Source organism: Carassius gibelio, chromosome B2, assembly GCF_023724105.1.
Source record: "Carassius gibelio isolate Cgi1373 ecotype wild population from Czech Republic chromosome B2, carGib1.2-hapl.c, whole genome shotgun sequence".
In the NCBI taxonomy this organism is placed as follows: Eukaryota; Metazoa; Chordata; class Actinopteri; order Cypriniformes; family Cyprinidae; genus Carassius; species Carassius gibelio.
In genome coordinates this window covers 22,206,406-22,223,676 of record NC_068397.1, presented here as the reverse complement: position 1 = coordinate 22,223,676, position 17,271 = coordinate 22,206,406, and the positions used below count along the sequence as shown (strand labels likewise).

General features: G+C 34.6%; 1 gene segment (V, D, J or C); it reads left to right on the top strand.

Annotated features, from left to right (window-relative positions):
* The first annotated feature begins 5,941 nt into the window (after positions 1–5,941).
* Positions 5,942–11,756, top strand: LOC127951464 (immunoglobulin heavy variable 3-64D-like). The segment is given in 3 exon segments: positions 5,942–5,981; positions 7,302–7,592; positions 11,689–11,756. Coding segments are annotated over 3 exon segments (399 nt in total).
* Positions 11,757–17,271: the final 5,515 nt, after the last annotated feature.

The following is a 17,271-nucleotide window of genomic DNA, read 5'->3' as shown; positions in this document are numbered from 1 at the left end:
TTCTCTTTCAGCTGCAGTCTTTGCAAATGACATCAAACCAAAAAACACAGATGTTGTTTATGAGGAGGGTTCAAATGTTACAATGTCCTGCAGTCATTCCCCAGCAGCTACAGATTATATCCACTGGTACCGTCAGTATGAAATATCAAAACCTGAATTTCTTGTACAGTCCTTCGCTAGTGCAAAAAAAAAGATGAGGTGTCTGGTGTAGATCCAAGATTCTTGGTTAAAGTTGAAAAAAGGGATCAAATCCATGTGGATCTGGAGATCTCCTCTGCTGCTGTATCAGACTCTGCTCTGTACTACTTTGCCCTGCAGCCCACAGTGACAGGAAACACATCAGTTTCCTACAAAAACCTGTTACAATGGGAGAGGAGAGGAACACAGAGAAAGAGAAAAAGACAATGAGAAAGTGGTAACTACCCATTATAATAATACGTCAAAGAAATAACAGGACCAATGAATAAATCTCAGGCAGTTACCTAAATCAAAAGTTAGAAAACTCATTTAATCAGTCTACTGGTAAATCAAAAACAAAGGAACAGTCTAAAAGTAAGTCAATTAAATCCCTACAATATTATCCATTTGTTGACAAATGAATTTAGGTTATCCTGTAATTCATAAAACAGTCAAATGTGACAAACTTATAAATACTCAAATGATCCGTGTGTGTGCAATATAAGGGACAGATTCATTCATGCCACAGAATGGCAGTGTTCACACTTCACACACATTCACATGGATTTAATGCTATTATATTTCCAAATGATATTATATATACAAAAAAATAAGACTATACAACTGCAAAATATTTAATATATTTTCACCAGTTGATTTTCCATGATGAGAAATATGGGGAAATCAAACAGTCCAATATGCAAGCCATGCCTTTTACAGGAAGTTCCTGTGTGTGTTTCTGACAGATCTGCAGTGACTTACAGCTCAGTGCACTGAGAGACTCAACAGAGAACTGAACTGATCTGACTGAACATGGACAGATGCTTTATACTGATACTCATTGTGGGAACAGGTACATTATTTGCTGAACGGCTGAGTTTTAAAACATAAAACCCCAAAAGCTATATGATTTAATTGACTGATTGCTGGTTTAATAAAAAGTCAATAGTATTTACAATATTATTTCATTTATTTGTTTATTATTTGTTTATTAATATTTTGATTGTATGTGCTTTTTGTTGACAGGTTTGGTGGTAGGAGATAACATTGATCCAGATAAAGGGACAGAAAAATCTTCTAAAGAAACAGAAACTGTCAAACTGAGCTGCTCATATAGTACGAGTAGTGATTATGTGTGTCTTTACTGGTACAGACAGTATGCCAACAAAAAACCACAATTCGTATTATACAAATATGCACGGTCATCAGGTGGTTACGAAGACACCTCTGATGATCGGTTTCATTCAGCTACAACACACACATTCACTGAACTCACTATTACTGATGTACGTCTGTCAGATTCAGCTCTCTATTATTGTGCTCTAAGAGTTGGAGCCCAGTGATACAAAACATGAGACATGTCGTACAAAAACCTGAAGCTCTTTTCACTTTGAAAATATCTAGTGAAAACCACAATCAAAACCACAATCTATCCAGCTCTTAATGTAATAAAATATGTGGTAACACCTGTGTCAGTCTGAATTAGGCATGTTACAAAACTTAAATTAAAATTAAATTAAAATAATAATATGAAAAGAGTATCACGTTTCATTGTTTCTTCAGTGCAACACACAACTTAATTTCAATCTCTCCTACCTTCTTATTAATACATTTTAATTTTTAATTTATTTTTCATAATTTTCAATTAGGCTATATGTATGTCAGTATAATATCATACAAAAAAAAAAAAAAAAAACACAGATTGCATCCAACCAAATTGGTTTCAAAATTATGACATTATTAGTATAATTATATATATTTTTATTTTTAAATATCACTAATATGATAATTTTTTATAAGTTAGTTTACATAATTCCACTACCCTTGGCTTGACCATTAGCCTCAGCAACTGATTAACCCCAGCAAATACAAAAGCACATGTGCTTGATAAATTATTATGTGGATATTAATAATAAATGATATTAAATATACACACATTCACACATTATATTTCCTATTTTTAGAAATCAAACACTCCAACAGTGGGCGGAGTTTATTCACACTGTTCAGAGTGTGAGAGAGAGTCAAGTTATTCAGATACTGTTTTTACCATTACTGTCTCTCTGAAGACATCATGTTTGTCTTTACCTGGATGATAATTCTACTTTTCACTGGTAAGAGATACTCATATGTACTCAATATGTTCATTATGAAAGCAACAGCAAAAAATTAAAAATAAAATAAAATCCAGATCTGTTATACTAATGTGCTGCTTGATTAATTGGGATTCTTTTCTTTTCCACAGAAACGTCTTTTGCTGATACAGTACAACCATTGTCTTCAGAAAAATATGTTGTTGAGGGTAAAAATGTGACTCTGTCTTGTAATTACAGTTCCAGCACTGGCAATGTTAACTCTCTCCAGTGGTATCGCCAGTATGTTGGAGCAAAACCAGAATTCCTGCTTCTTTTAAATGAATATTTAAATAAATCTGAGCCTGATCTTCGCCTGTATTCAAAAGCTACAAAAGAAATCAAACGTGTGGATCTGGAGATCTCCTCTACTGCTGTATCTGACTCTGCTCTGTACTACTGTGCTCTGGAGCCCACAGTGAAAGGAAACACGTGAACACTGTACAAAAACCTGTTACACTGTGTTGCATCTGTAATGCACAAATGTGTTTCGTAAACTGGTGGGCTCAACATGATCCCAGGAGGACCCTTTTCACCTAGTCATTTCGATCTATATGGGATAATGTACAGTAACTGTCAGCCACATATAAATGAATATGAAATAGATTTTACAGTTAAAGTTTGTTTATTTTAATCTTACCTGTTGCTATGTTAACTTAATGCTTCCTCTAATGAAAAAACAAATAAACAAACAAACAAAAAACAGTCTGCAACAACAAAGTGTGTGTTGGTCAAAAATGACCTTTTCCTTTATTTCATTTAAATGAGATAGTTACGGTATTCTATATTTTAGTTGGATAATTTTTTTTATTTAATATTTTGTATTTTTAGAGGACATATTTTACTAAATAATACTTATGCAGTAGTTATAATTCATGTATTGCTTATTAACCACTTTTTGACCCCTTAATAACTGAAGATTATTAATAACTGAATGCTGAAATTGGGAACACGGTGTTAATTGTTATTGTTCTGTCATATGCTACTGAACAATAAATACAAAACTAACTCACTAAAATCTCTTTGCAATAATGTCCTGAAGAGGGCAGTATACACACCACTTAAAATCTTTTTTTTTTTAATTTCCCTTATCTGTTTAACCTCTCCTCCTTATGAAGCATCCTATTTCTTACTGAAACAAATGATTGAATGAATGATTTCGTTTTTCTCCTGTTTCAGTCACATGTAAAAATGATAACTCCTATGTTGCTGAAGTTGTTCATTTTTGCATCAGTTTATCAAGGTAAGTTGGGGAGTATGTTCATGATTACGTCAAACAGTTTTATAACCTTATTAAACGTTTGTTTCATTTATTTATTTTTTTTGTTTACAGAGTGTCATGGAGAAGACAGTGTTGATCAGCCAGATCGACACATCTCTGAATTCGAACAAAGATCAGTAACATTACAATGCAAATATAAAACAACTTCACCACAACCAGAACTTTTCTGGTACATCCAGAAAGAAAATGACTTTCCTAAATACATGCTGAGGAGAAACAAATATGGAGGTAAAGATAATGATGCTCAGTTCCAGAAGAGATTTGACTCTAAAGTGTCATCAGATTCAGTTCCACTGACAATCAAGAACCTACATGTGTCTGACTCTGCTCTGTACTACTGTGCTCTGAGGCCCACAGTCACAGGAAACACAACAACACTGTACAAAAAACCTGACACACATCATTGCATCTACATGACCAACCTCCATATCTGCTAGTTACAACAGGGAACACTTTTCTAATCATCAAAAAGTAGTATTATATACATGGATTTTCATTCTCAACATAAAAAAGTCATAACAGAAAAGAAGACATACAAAGATACACCTAAAAGATGCCTCTCTGGGTCTTCATGACATTTTATAAAACAGCCATATTCAAAGAGATCAAACTCATAAGATCATAAAAATCTACTTTAGATGCATTTATTCAGTTACTTTATTCTTAATTTATTCAGTTATTACTAAAATAAGTGAGCAAATAGCTTTACAATATACAGAATAATAACATAAACATAGTGGAGTTTAAGCATCTGTTCAAAAACACTTGAACAGAGAGTGTTCAGTTTGCATCATCTGTTTAGCATTTTCAAACTTTATCCACTAGGGGTCATTATGAGTATATCATGTGACATGATACAAACATTTAAAGCTCTGTGAGATGAGCCCAAAGTTTTTGAAAGCAGAGCTAAGTGAATTCTCTGTTCTTTTACCTAGATCAACTATGTTTAGATGGGATTTGATATCTATGTGCTTCATAATATATTTTGATGGTAAGCACATTTTTGTTTCTGTATACTTTTACAGCAAAACGGTTTACATAAATATAGGTTACTAAATGTTTACACTTACCTTCCTAATAATTTATGCTAATGATTGACTTTTTCTGTTTATTTTTCCAGTGTCATCTGGACAGGACAGGGTTGAACAGTCTTCAGAAGAAATGACTGCGAGTGAAGGAGCTCAAGTTATTGTATGGTGTAAATATATTACCACTGATACAGCCCCATACCTCTTCTGGTACCAACAGCTACCAAACAGATCACCAACATTCATTCTAAATAAATTAACTTACGGTGAGGGAACTACTGAGCCTGATTTTAAGAAGAGATTTTCTGCAACACTGAATTCAACATCAAAAACAGTTCCACTGATGATCAAAGATGTGCGTGTGTCTGACTCTGCTGTGTACTACTGTGCTCTGAGGCCCACAGTCACAGGAAACACAACAACACTGTACAAAAACCCTGCAAATAAATAGTACTGGAATGTTTGGCCATACACAATCCACAGGGATTGATTCATTAGGCATATTGATCCTGATAAACCTGATAGCAAGTCTTTGTGAAGCCGTACAAAAACTCAAATTCAATTTTCTCTATGAAACTGAACCACATCAAACACAGAAGTGTAGAGGTGTAAAAGTACATTACAAAGAGCTATTCCTAATAGAACCTTAATTAGAGTTTTAAAAAAAAGTCAAAAAGCGTCTATGTTTTTTTGTGTTTATTGTAATATTTGAAACATATATAATGTTATTTATAAAGAATTACACTCATATATTGTAGTTTAAATGGTTTTCTTTACAATTAAACTTTTTTTTTTCTCCTTTGTATGTGTGTAGGATAAACATTTGAATTTGAGTACGACAAATTTAGGCGAAAATACCAAATACCTGTACTTACAAACACATAAGCATATGCTTATTATATACACATTTACACTTTGAAATATACAAAACAATACAATTTATGACAACTAAATAAAACATTTAAGATTTAAAAGTATTTTTCAGGTCACTAATCATATTTGTGACATTGACTGTGGTAATAATAATAATACAAAATGTATAATATCACTGTTGATATTATTGGTTAACTAATAATAAAAAAAATTGTATATGTCATCAAAATCATCTGCTCTATAAATAATGTATGCTTTTCTGCAGTTGCAAATGCTTTCCTTTAACCAGTGGTGGGGCAAAAACATGAGAAGCAGCAGATGATATCATCACACAGAAAGCAGGAAGTTCCAGTGTGTTTGAGAGTGAACCTGCAGAGACTCACAGTAACACAGATCTACAGCTCAGAGCACAGACAACATTAACACACACCTGATCTGACCTAGTTATCATGGAGAAACACCTGCTGCTGATTTTAATTCTGACTTCAGGTATAGTTGACTCTTTTTATTTTTATTACAGTGGTATTAATTAAATATTTTGAGATATTATTATTATTATTATTATTATTGTTGTTGTTGTTCGTTTATTTTAGGTGCGATGACTGCAGACCAGATTTGGCCAAACAAAGATGCTGTTGTCATAAAGGAAGATGAGAATGCCGCCCTCAGCTGCTCATATACAAGCAGTGGTTATTCATATTTGTATTGGTACAGACAGTATCCTAATGAAGAGATTAAAATTTTAGTGTATTATGCACAATCAAGTAGTGGAAGGTTTCGTATGACTACACAATCCCCCACTGAACTCACTATCACTGGTGTAACTCTGTCAGATTCAGCTCTCTATTATTGTGCTCTAAGAGCAGTAGCCCAGTGATACAAAGTCTATGTGAAGCTGTACAAAAACTCTAATTCATTTTTCACTTTGATGGTAAGTCACATCAAACCCACAATCTATTATTCACCTGTGTGTGGTTACTGAAAGGGTAATGAAAGGAAACAAAATATAGCAGAATGATTCACTACTTCCTTACAGTACATTACATTTCTCTTAAAGAAAGTTTTCCTGTGATAAATCAAATTTCCAGTATGTCCCAATTTTAATTTAATTGACACATTACTCCTAGTAAGTACCTAATTCTTTTCAAAAGCATTAATCAATTTGGATTACCCTAAAATTATACTATAACCCACTGGTCTATCATTGACTGACTGTATTTTAAATGATGTTAATCCTGATACAGTTATTAAGGATGTTTTAATCATATTCATGTCACTTTTACTGCTGTTGTCAGTTGTACAGTTGTGCCTAATGAATAACTGTTTTAGTACAATGAAAAATAAACTGCAAACCTAAATTAATTCCGTTTCTAATATGAAAATATAAACAGAGAATTTAAACAGAGAACTTTAAGAAGTTTGAAGAATTATTCCAGATCATAATCTGTATATTGAGATCTGAGGTTTTCTATCATACAACAGAGTTAGTAAGTTACCACAAGAGGGTACAATAGGACATGAATGGTAATCGAATGACACAGTGGTGTATGAAACAGATCTGATCTTCTCTCTCAAAGAGTTCTCTGGAAGAGGTGGGGTTTAAAGCACTGATACCTGATGTGATCTTGTTAAACTTCTGTTAGAGAGAGCATAAGAAACACACACAATGAATCTCCATTCTGTCATTCTGCTTTCTGTCTTTGCATGTAAGTATTGAAGTATTTAGTCATTTGCATCTAAATTATGTATAAAGTGTATTCCTTTATATTACAATACACAGTTCATCAAATATTTGATCTACTCTGGCAGATGCAACGTATGGAAATGAAATTAAACCTACCAAAATTTTGGAGTTTGCTGAGGAGGGTTCAAGTGTTACATTATCCTGCAGTTATTCATCTGCATACAATCTTCACTGGTACCGTCAGTATCCTGGATCAGCTCCTCAGTTCATAGTGCTCATCTCAGACAAATCAAAAAATTATCAGGAGTCTAATGTAGATTCCAGATTCAACGCAAAAGTCACTAAAGACAATAAAGAAAACCATGTGGATCTGAAGATCTCCTCTGCATCTGTATCAGACTCTGCTGTGTACTACTGTGCTCTGAAGCCCACAGTGACAGGAAACACAAGAACACTGCACAAAAACCTGACATAACTATAACCCTTTTTAGTATGCGCACCTAATGCCCTTGAGGGTTGAAAGAAGTTATAATAAACTTAAATAAACATTTAAACTTTGTAAAAAAGTTTTTTTTTTTTTTTTCAAATTATGACAATGTTTTATAAAAAATAATAATAATAATAATAAAAAAAATACTACGATTATAAGTGCACTTCTAAAAAAGTAATTTATGGCCCCTTTAAATTAATGTGACTTTCAAAGTATATTAAGCATGCTAATACGGCTTATTACACCAATTAGCCTAATGTTTATGTGTAACACATTGTCCTGTTATAATGTGCCACAAGATGGCAGTGTTCTCAGAGATTCATTAGGAATTGCAGCAGAGAACAACAGAACTGAATTTGTTGAACTGAACTTGGGTAAAATGTAACTCAGAGAGGAGGGACTGTGTTCACAGATCTGAATCTGACATTATCGAATCGGGTCTCAGAGACTTTCATTCTGACTCTTCTCAGAATGAACACATGTACAATGGATCTTCATTCAGTTATTCTGTTTTGTGCCTGAGCAGGTAATAATTTCGTCAATTATATTTTTTTTCTGTTTCATTTAAAACATTTAAATAAGAAGAAATTATTTATTTTTCAGTTGCAGTCTTTGGGAATGTCATTAAAGCAAACAACAACGATGTTGTTTATGAAGAGGGTTCAAATGTTACATTGTCCTGCAGTCATTCCCCTGCGGCTACAGATAATATCCACTGGTACCGTCAGTATGAAAGATCAAAACCTGAATTTCTTGTACTCACCTACGGTGGTGCAAAAAAACCTGAGGTGTCTAAGATAGATCCAAGATTCTCTGTTAAAGTTGAAAAAAGGGATCAAATCCATGTGGATCTGGAGATTTCATCTGCTGCTGTAACAGACTCTGCTCTGTACTACTTAGTAATTAGAATAAATTACCTAATAATTTATTCTAATTATTTAATTTTTCTGTTTATTTTTCCAGTGTCTTTGGGACAGGACAGGGTTGAACAGTCTTCAGAAGAAATGACTGTAATTATTTTACCACCGATACAAACATAAACTTTTCTTGTACCAACAGCTACCAAACAGATCACCAACATTCATTCTAAATAAATTAACTTTCAGTGAGGGAACTACTGAGCCTGATTTTATGAAAAGATTCATAGAGTAATTCACCATGGTAACCGACTCAGAGTATAAGTTACCTGTTTCAGAAACGGACTTGACTTACCCTGCTTTCTTGGGTTTGACAAACCTCTCATTCTGAAATGGAAAACCCAAAGTTTCCCTCATTTCAGGGTTAAAATTAAGTTATTTAATGTAAACAGGATTAGATCGCATCTTTTTTAGACAGAACTGATCCTTAAATCTCTCCGCTACCACCGCTACTTCATTTCAAGAGTATACTACTGATCCAGAGACAATATTTTAAAAAATAATTTAAAGATAATAAAATAATGTTGTGTAGTCCATAAATAGCCTACTATAGACACTGCTAGTTTTACTCACTTAAATATTTATTCATCATCTGAGGAATCTGCTGCAGTGGGTTCAACTGTTACTTTATCCTGCAGTTATTCCTCTGCACAAACACAGTCACTTCAATGGTACCGTCAGTCTCCCGGATCTGCTCCTCAATTTCTTGTGCTCATAATGGAGAGTATGACAGAGACTAGGACATCTGATGTAGATCCCAGGTTCTCTACTAAGCTCAGAAAAGAAAAACAAGCAACAAAAGATATCAAACGTGTGGATCTGAAGATCTTCTCTGCTGCTGTATCAGACTCTGCTCTGTACTACTGTGCTCTGAAGCCCACAGTGACAGGAAACACAAGAACACTGTACAAAACCTGACACAAATTAAGGTGTACAACCAATTTCTTTCCATAAATCTACTTGTAAAATACATAGATTATAAGTGGGTAGCACTTTATTTTACAGTCCTGTTCCTCATGTACATACTATGTACATATTATAGTAATTACAATAACTATGTAATAACTAGGTATTAACCCTGAACCTACCCCTAAACCTAACCCTATCCCATTGTAGTTACCTTGTGTTACCAGAACTTTCTTAGATAAATACACTGTAAGTACACTATAAGTACATGTTAGTACACGTACTGTAAAATAAAGTGCAACCTATAAGTGTATTTATTTTTTATGAAATATTATTTATTTGAAGTGTATTCAAATCAGTAAAGAAAACCACGTGGATATGATTATCTCCTCTGCTTCTCTGAAAGCAAAAAAGCCTATATAAAATAAAATAAAATATGCAAAGAATGAAAGAAATAGTATTAATTTTTTTAACCTACTTCAAAAATGTTACTTAATTTTTAATGCTTTTGGACAAATATAAAAGATTGTGAAATGTAATAATTATCATATCTCTTTTACACATCTGTTGTTCTACCTCTTTATTTGTATATATTACAACAAAAAAACAAGTCTGGTTGAAGTCACATTTGGTTTTGGTGAGATTATTTGCCACTCGTCAAAATTTAGTTTTGTTTGTATATTAAATTGGATATTTTTATTATATATATATAATTTTTTTGCTAAACTGCCAAACAGAATCATCAACAGAGAGCATTCCTGAGAGACTGTTTGACTCAGATTCTGAATATCTGCAGAAACTCTTTGGGCCACACAGTCAGGTCCCGCTGTTTTGTGGGAGTTGACCTTACTCGGAGCTTTAAGAACCTGTGAATGTGTTACTTGAAGTGCAGCCTGCCCCAAGTTGTGTGGGACCTGTTGAGGGGTATGTCCATTTTGTTGGTCAAATCTAGAATAAAAACTGTTGAGGATGTCCAGAAGGGAGGTGCCTGGGATCTCAGTTCTATTCACCCCTTTCCTATAGTTGTTCATTGACTGAATTCCTTGACACATTCTTCTTGTATTTTTTTCCTTGTAACAGCTCTCAAGCCTTTGAGTATATGCTCTCTTGGCAGTCCTTATGGATTTTTGAAGCTCATATCTTGCTAGCTGGTACTCAAAAGCATCTCAAGACTTAAAATCTGTGTGCCGCTTATGAATTTATTTGTCTTATCAGCATTAAACCATGGCTTTTAATTGGAGATCACCCAAATAGTTCTGGAGGGAGTACAAATGGAAGTGCACCAGTCAATATAATTATCAGTGGTCTCTGCATATTCATTCATATTCATATTTCCTGTAGCTTCCTTAAAAATGTTAATATCTGTGACTTGCAAACATCCCTGCAGTTCTGCCACTGCATTATCAGACCACAACCTTACAGATCTAACGTTGTCATGGTTTACTTTGAGCTTCCTGGTATAATTCAGCTGTAGGAGAATAGCAAGATGGTCACATTTTCCAAAATGCGGCTTGGAAACAGCAATATAAGCATTCTTAATGTTACTGTAACATTTGTCCAGGATGTTATTTCCCCTTGTGGGGAAGTTGACAAACTGATGGAGTTTGGGGATACTTTTCCGAAGATCACAATGATTAAAGTCTCCTAAAATAACAATGGCAGCATCTGGATAAGAATTCTCATGTCTACTGACCATGTCATGAAGTTCATGAAGTAATTTATCCTCATTAGCTGAGGGGGGAACATACACTATACTTAATATAACACACTGCACACTGGTCTACACTTCAGAGTGATGTACTCTGCATTTCCAGAACAAGCATCCGATATTAACTCAGTAACTCAGGAAACAAATTGAGAATGCTTGTATCAAAATATCCCCTACGACTTAATTTTCTCCTACGACTTAATTCTCCTAATTTTAAGAAAGTTTCACGATTATATGCGCTCTTATGTACCGGACGATAAAAGACAATAGCGTCACTAGTAACACAAACACAAACACTGTCGCACACAGAGGAGCGCCACCATCTTAACCACCATCAAGACAACTCACTAGTTAGGAGTGGTACTGATTGTAATCCTTTCTTCAGGTAAAATACTCTTTGATGCCAATGCTAATGAAAATAGTGTAATTTGACTGAATTCAACCCACATGTGTTTTAAAATGTAAGCAAATTGTTCTGTTTATGTTTGCAGGTGTGATGGCTGCAGACCAGATTGTGCCAAAAAAGGGTGCAAATGTCAATGAGAAGGAGGGTCTGTGACACTGAGCTGCTCATATGATACAAGCAGCTCCGTTACAGTTTAGACAGAATCCTAATAAAGAACTTCAGTATTTAATATGGAAATATGCTTGTTCATGGAGTGATACTGGGAGCCCAGCTGAACCTCCCTTTTAGTCGACTACACCACAATCATCCACTGAACTCATTATAACTGATGCAACTCTGTCAGATTCAGCTCTCTATTATTGTGCTCTAAGAGTTGCAGCCCAGTGATACAAAGTCTATGTGAAGATGTTCAAAAACTCAAATTCATTTTTCATTTTTATGACTCAACAACATCAAAACAGTCTGTTATACACAGAAACGAATAAATTATGTGGAAAAATATCTGTGCATAGTTTCAAGACATGTAAAAAATTAATGAAAAAAAATATACTTAAGCTATTTTATTTATTGTTATTAAAAATTATGTATTTATTTTAGTTTTTTATGTATGCCGTCACAGCCATTATGATCCATCTCTTATGATACCATAATGATACCAAAATACCAAAATGCTTTAGGACATTATAACAATAAACTAATGAATAAATATTGTTATTTTGGGGTAAATGGTTTCTAGAAGTATGATCTGTCAAAGATGGCAAAGTTAAGCACTGTTAACTTTTTTGGCCAACAGAAATCTGATGAAACAAATCAAAGTAGATGAAGATGCAAATACAGTAAACAGAATAATCTTTGGTAAGCACATTCAAAACTCATCATTTTGTGGTAAATCACAGAAAAGTACAACATCTTAAAACAATTTTCTATTTGTAATGTAATGTAATTAGAATGAATTACTTCTAAACTTTAATCAGTCGCATGAACCTCAAAGCATCACAACAATCAAAAACACCTGAAGATCAGCTCTTCAGTGAACATGAAATAAGCAAACGCAGTGAGGATCTGATTATAGGATTCAAAATCTATTTTAAAACTGGATAGAACTTGATTAAAACAAATTTACATGTTGAAATATTTAATACAAGAAAATGTATGACAACTAAATGAAACACTTGAGATTTAAAAGTCTAATCATATTTGTGACATTGTGGTGAACTATTATCACAATACAAAATGTACAATATCACTGTTGATATTATTGGTTCACTAATAATTAAAATTTAGTATATATCATAAATCATCTGCTCTATAAATAATGTATGCTTTTCTGCAGTTGCAAATGCTTTCCTTTAACCAGTGGTGGGGCAAAAACATGAGAAGCAGCAGATGATATCATCACACAGAAAGCAGGAAGTTCCAGTGTGTTTGAGAGTGAACCTGCAGAGACTCACAGATCTACAGCTCAGAGCACAGACAACATTAACACACACCTGATCTGACCTAGTCAACATGGAGAAACACCTGCTGCTGATTTTAATTATGATTTCAGGTATAGTGACTCTTTATATTTTTATTACAGTGGTATTAATGAGATAATTTGAGGTTTTATTATTATTATTTGTTTGTTTATTTTAGGTGCGATGACTGCAGACCAGATTTGGCCAAACAAAGATGCTGTTGTCGTAAAGGAAGATGAGAATGCCGCCCTCAGCTGCTCATATACAGGCAGTGTTTACATATATTGGTACAGACAGTATCCTAATAAAGAGCTTCAATATTTAGTATATAGTGCTCAGTCAAGTAATGGAAGGTTTCGTATGACTACACAATCCCCCACTGAACTCACTATTACTGGTGTAACTCTGTCAGATTCAGCTCTCTATTATTGTGCTCTAAGAGTAGCCCAGTGATACAAAGTCTACATGAAGCCGTACAAAAACTCAAATTCATTTTTCACTTTGAAGCTAAGTCACATCAAACCCACAATCTATAATTCACACAATATAATTAAACTTGTGGAAACACCTGTTTATGGTTACTGAAAGGGTTACGGAAAGGAAAGAAACAAAATATAGCAGAATACCCTACTTCCTTACAGTACATCATACTTCTCTTAAAGAAAGTCAAATTCTTCATTCAGTGCAAACTAAATATGCTGATCCTGATCCCCAATTTTAATTCTTATGTATTTTGATATCAATCTGACATTAGTTATAGTTTTTGATAATAACAATAGTTATATTGTTGAAGTGTTGCCAGAACAAATGTTTTGTACACTCTGATGGATTTTTGAAATTATAAACAGGTAAGTTTTAAAATGCTTTCTTCTTATATAAAATTGTATGTACTTGTCTTTATTTGTATGATTGAAAGCTTTGTAATTAGTATACATTATGCCTGAAATGTCCGTCTTATCTGAACTTTGTCTAGGCTCAAAGCTGTTTGTTAGGAGCTGTTTGTCTTAGTAGAAGCTTAGCTTTTAAAGAACTAATTAAATATTTCAACTCAAATTAATATTTCATATCCTTATTTGGCAAGTAGCTGTGTAATAAGCCCCACTTTTCACTGGGGTGCTGATCACCCTCTTGGGGTTTTTTCTGTGATAACAACCATCTGGATGGACATTATCCCTTATCTGTTCAGCTCAGCAAAATATTCTAACTCACCACAAGGAGGCACAATTCTTCAAAAAATATGGCTGAACCTTATGAAGAATATGAAACTACATAGAGAAACACAGACTATACAGTAAGATGAAAACACTTCTGGAAGTTTCTGTTAAAATGTTCTCCTTTTTAATTTATGGCAAAGTGGGTGACAACTTTTCTAATAAAATAGTATTAAAGTTCATTATTTAATTATTTATCTTTTTGTGAGATACTCAGTGTCAGTACATGAAGAATGGGTAAATCTGTTAAACAAGTTTGAGGAAATATTCCAGATCATATTCTGTATATTGAGATCTGAGGATTTCTATCATGCATAAGAGTAAGGAACCACAAGAGGGTACAACAGGAAATGAAAAGTAATCGAATGACACGGTGTGTGAAACAGATCTGATCTTCTCTCTCAAAGAGTTCTCTGGAAGAGGTGGGGTTTAAAGCACTGATATCTGATGTGATCTTGTTAAACTTCTGTTAGAGAGAGCATAAGAAACACACACAATGAATCTCCATTCTGTCATTCTGCTTTCTGTCTTTGCATGTAAGTATTGAAGTATTTAGTGATTTGTATCTAAATTATTTATAAATCGAATTACTTTATGTTGTATATTGCAATACCCAGTTCATTAAAGATCTATATTTGCAGACGCAACATATGGAAATGAAATTAAACCTACCAAAATTTTGGAGTTTGCTGAGGAGGGTTCAAGTGTTGCATTATCCTGCAGTTATTCATCTGCATACAATCTTCACTGGTACCGTCAGTATCCTGGATCAGCTCCTCACTTCATAGTGCTCATTTCAGACAAATCAAAAAATTATCAGGAGTCTAATGTAGATTCCAGATTCAAGGCTAAAGTCACTAAAGACAATAAAGAAAACCATGTGGATCTGAAGATCTCCTCTGCTGCTGTATCAGACTCTGCTCTGTACTACTGTGCTCTGGAGCCCACAGTGACAGGAAACACAAGAAACCTAACTATAAAACCTAACATAACTATAACCCTATCACAATCAAGAGAATCACATTCCCAAAATATCAACTCAGACACTGACAACAAAATCTGGTAAAATGCATTCAAATATCCAGTTTAAATAGGTTCCATTTAGAAAGAAAAGAAAAGAAACCACATATGTGAAGCTGTACAGAACTGAAATTCCTTCTGTTTTAAAAACTGAACCACATCAAATCCACTGTCTAATATACACATAAACTAATATATTATGCAGAAACATCTGTGTAAAAGAATGTGAGAGTAAAATTGTAAGCATTTTGACTCTTACAGACTACATAACAAATTCAGGAAATTTCAGCTTATATCATAATAGTATGTATTATATTTTCCAACGAGTGGGGCGGGGCCGAGGGATGTGGGAACGAGCGAGGCCGGTGGAGTGATTGGGAAATAAGCGACACCTGCGACCCACAGCCGGTCTCGAGTCCCACAGAGGAGATGGAAGGATATAAAACTGGAGTGACGACAGTGAGGGACGAGAGAGGACCAGGCCTGGGCTTTAGTTTATGTTTGCTTTTTATTTGTGCGCATCAGTCGTCCGTGAGGGGCTGATGCCCTGTTTTGTGTTTATTTTGTAATTAAAATTTCAGTTGATTGTCCGCCGGTTCCCGCCTCCTTCTTCCGGATGAATATGAAGGTTTTATTATTACATATTTATTTTAAGATGGTGTATTTATTATTGTTGTGTGTAGGTGTTTTTATTATCTGTTTACCACAACCAACATGATATATATCTTATTACCTAATTTCAGTGTTCGAACTATACCGTGTCCTTTGGGGGAGCCCACTTCTTTTTTTTGGGGGGGGTCGTGCACATGCGCATGCCTCAAATAAGGACTTACAACAGCTACAAGTGTATGCACTATTATACATTATCGACAGGAGTGCCTCAAAAAAGGACATATAATGACTTACAAAGATACATAACAGCTACAATATGCACTATTATACTTTATCGACACAAATTGATAGGTCAGGAAGACAGCCTTGAATGATGTTGCGGTCTCCTCCGTTAATTTAGAATTCACCTCAATTACTTTATTTGCCAGAATCGCCTTTTGCTTAGTCAATGCCACTTCAATGGCCATCTTGTGTGCAATGCTGTCCCTGTATTTATATATAATTTTCTGAACTGGTTCTGAGCATTAATCATTAATCCACTCCTCAGACAAGTGCGTGCCAGGTACCTTTTCAGACAGAAGAAGGTTTTTTGCGTCCTTACAAGTTGCAACGAGTGGAAAAAAATGTGGCCCCTTTAAGAGCTGCGCGCTCCCTGTAAAACGGTATGCACTCTGTATGATAATGTATACACGCGCGACTCGAATCCCCCATGTATGCGGGTAATCTCTGTTTGGAAATCATTTTGTTTTAATCTTGTTTGTTTTGTTTTGGTTACGCTGTGGACGGTGGAACATGGGACAGACAATTGCCTGTTCGATTGGAGAAATAAAACGAGTCGTTGTTAAATGTCAATCGCCTCCGTGAGTTTTGTCTGGCCTAATTACTTTGTGAGCTATCCATATTTTTCCCCCTCCTGACACAACGCGTTACAAAGTGATGCACCCCAAGCTTCATCCTTAACACACAGCCATGTATATTGGCTCTTCCAGTCTCTCCACTGCTGGCTGTTCCAGTTTAACGCGAGAGAGGACTCGAAGCAAGAGGGGTTAGGATCCCAGAGATTACTTTTCTTCAGCTTCATGCGTTTTCACAGTGGGCTTGGCTTGAGGTTTACCAGTGCTTGCAGCAGGTGAATCAGTCGTGCGGTATCACTACACAATTTCTTAATAATACCAAAATTAATTGAACTACCTTGTTATCCTTTTGCCCTAGCTATGATGCTATAACTGCATAATGGAAGGACTTTGCGCACGATAAATGGCCTCCAACGTTTATTTTTTTCTATGAACCTATGACATACTAACATGTGGAATTTGCAGCGCAGCACCCCCACACCTTGATGCTGTGACGTCTTTAATCTTTATTGAA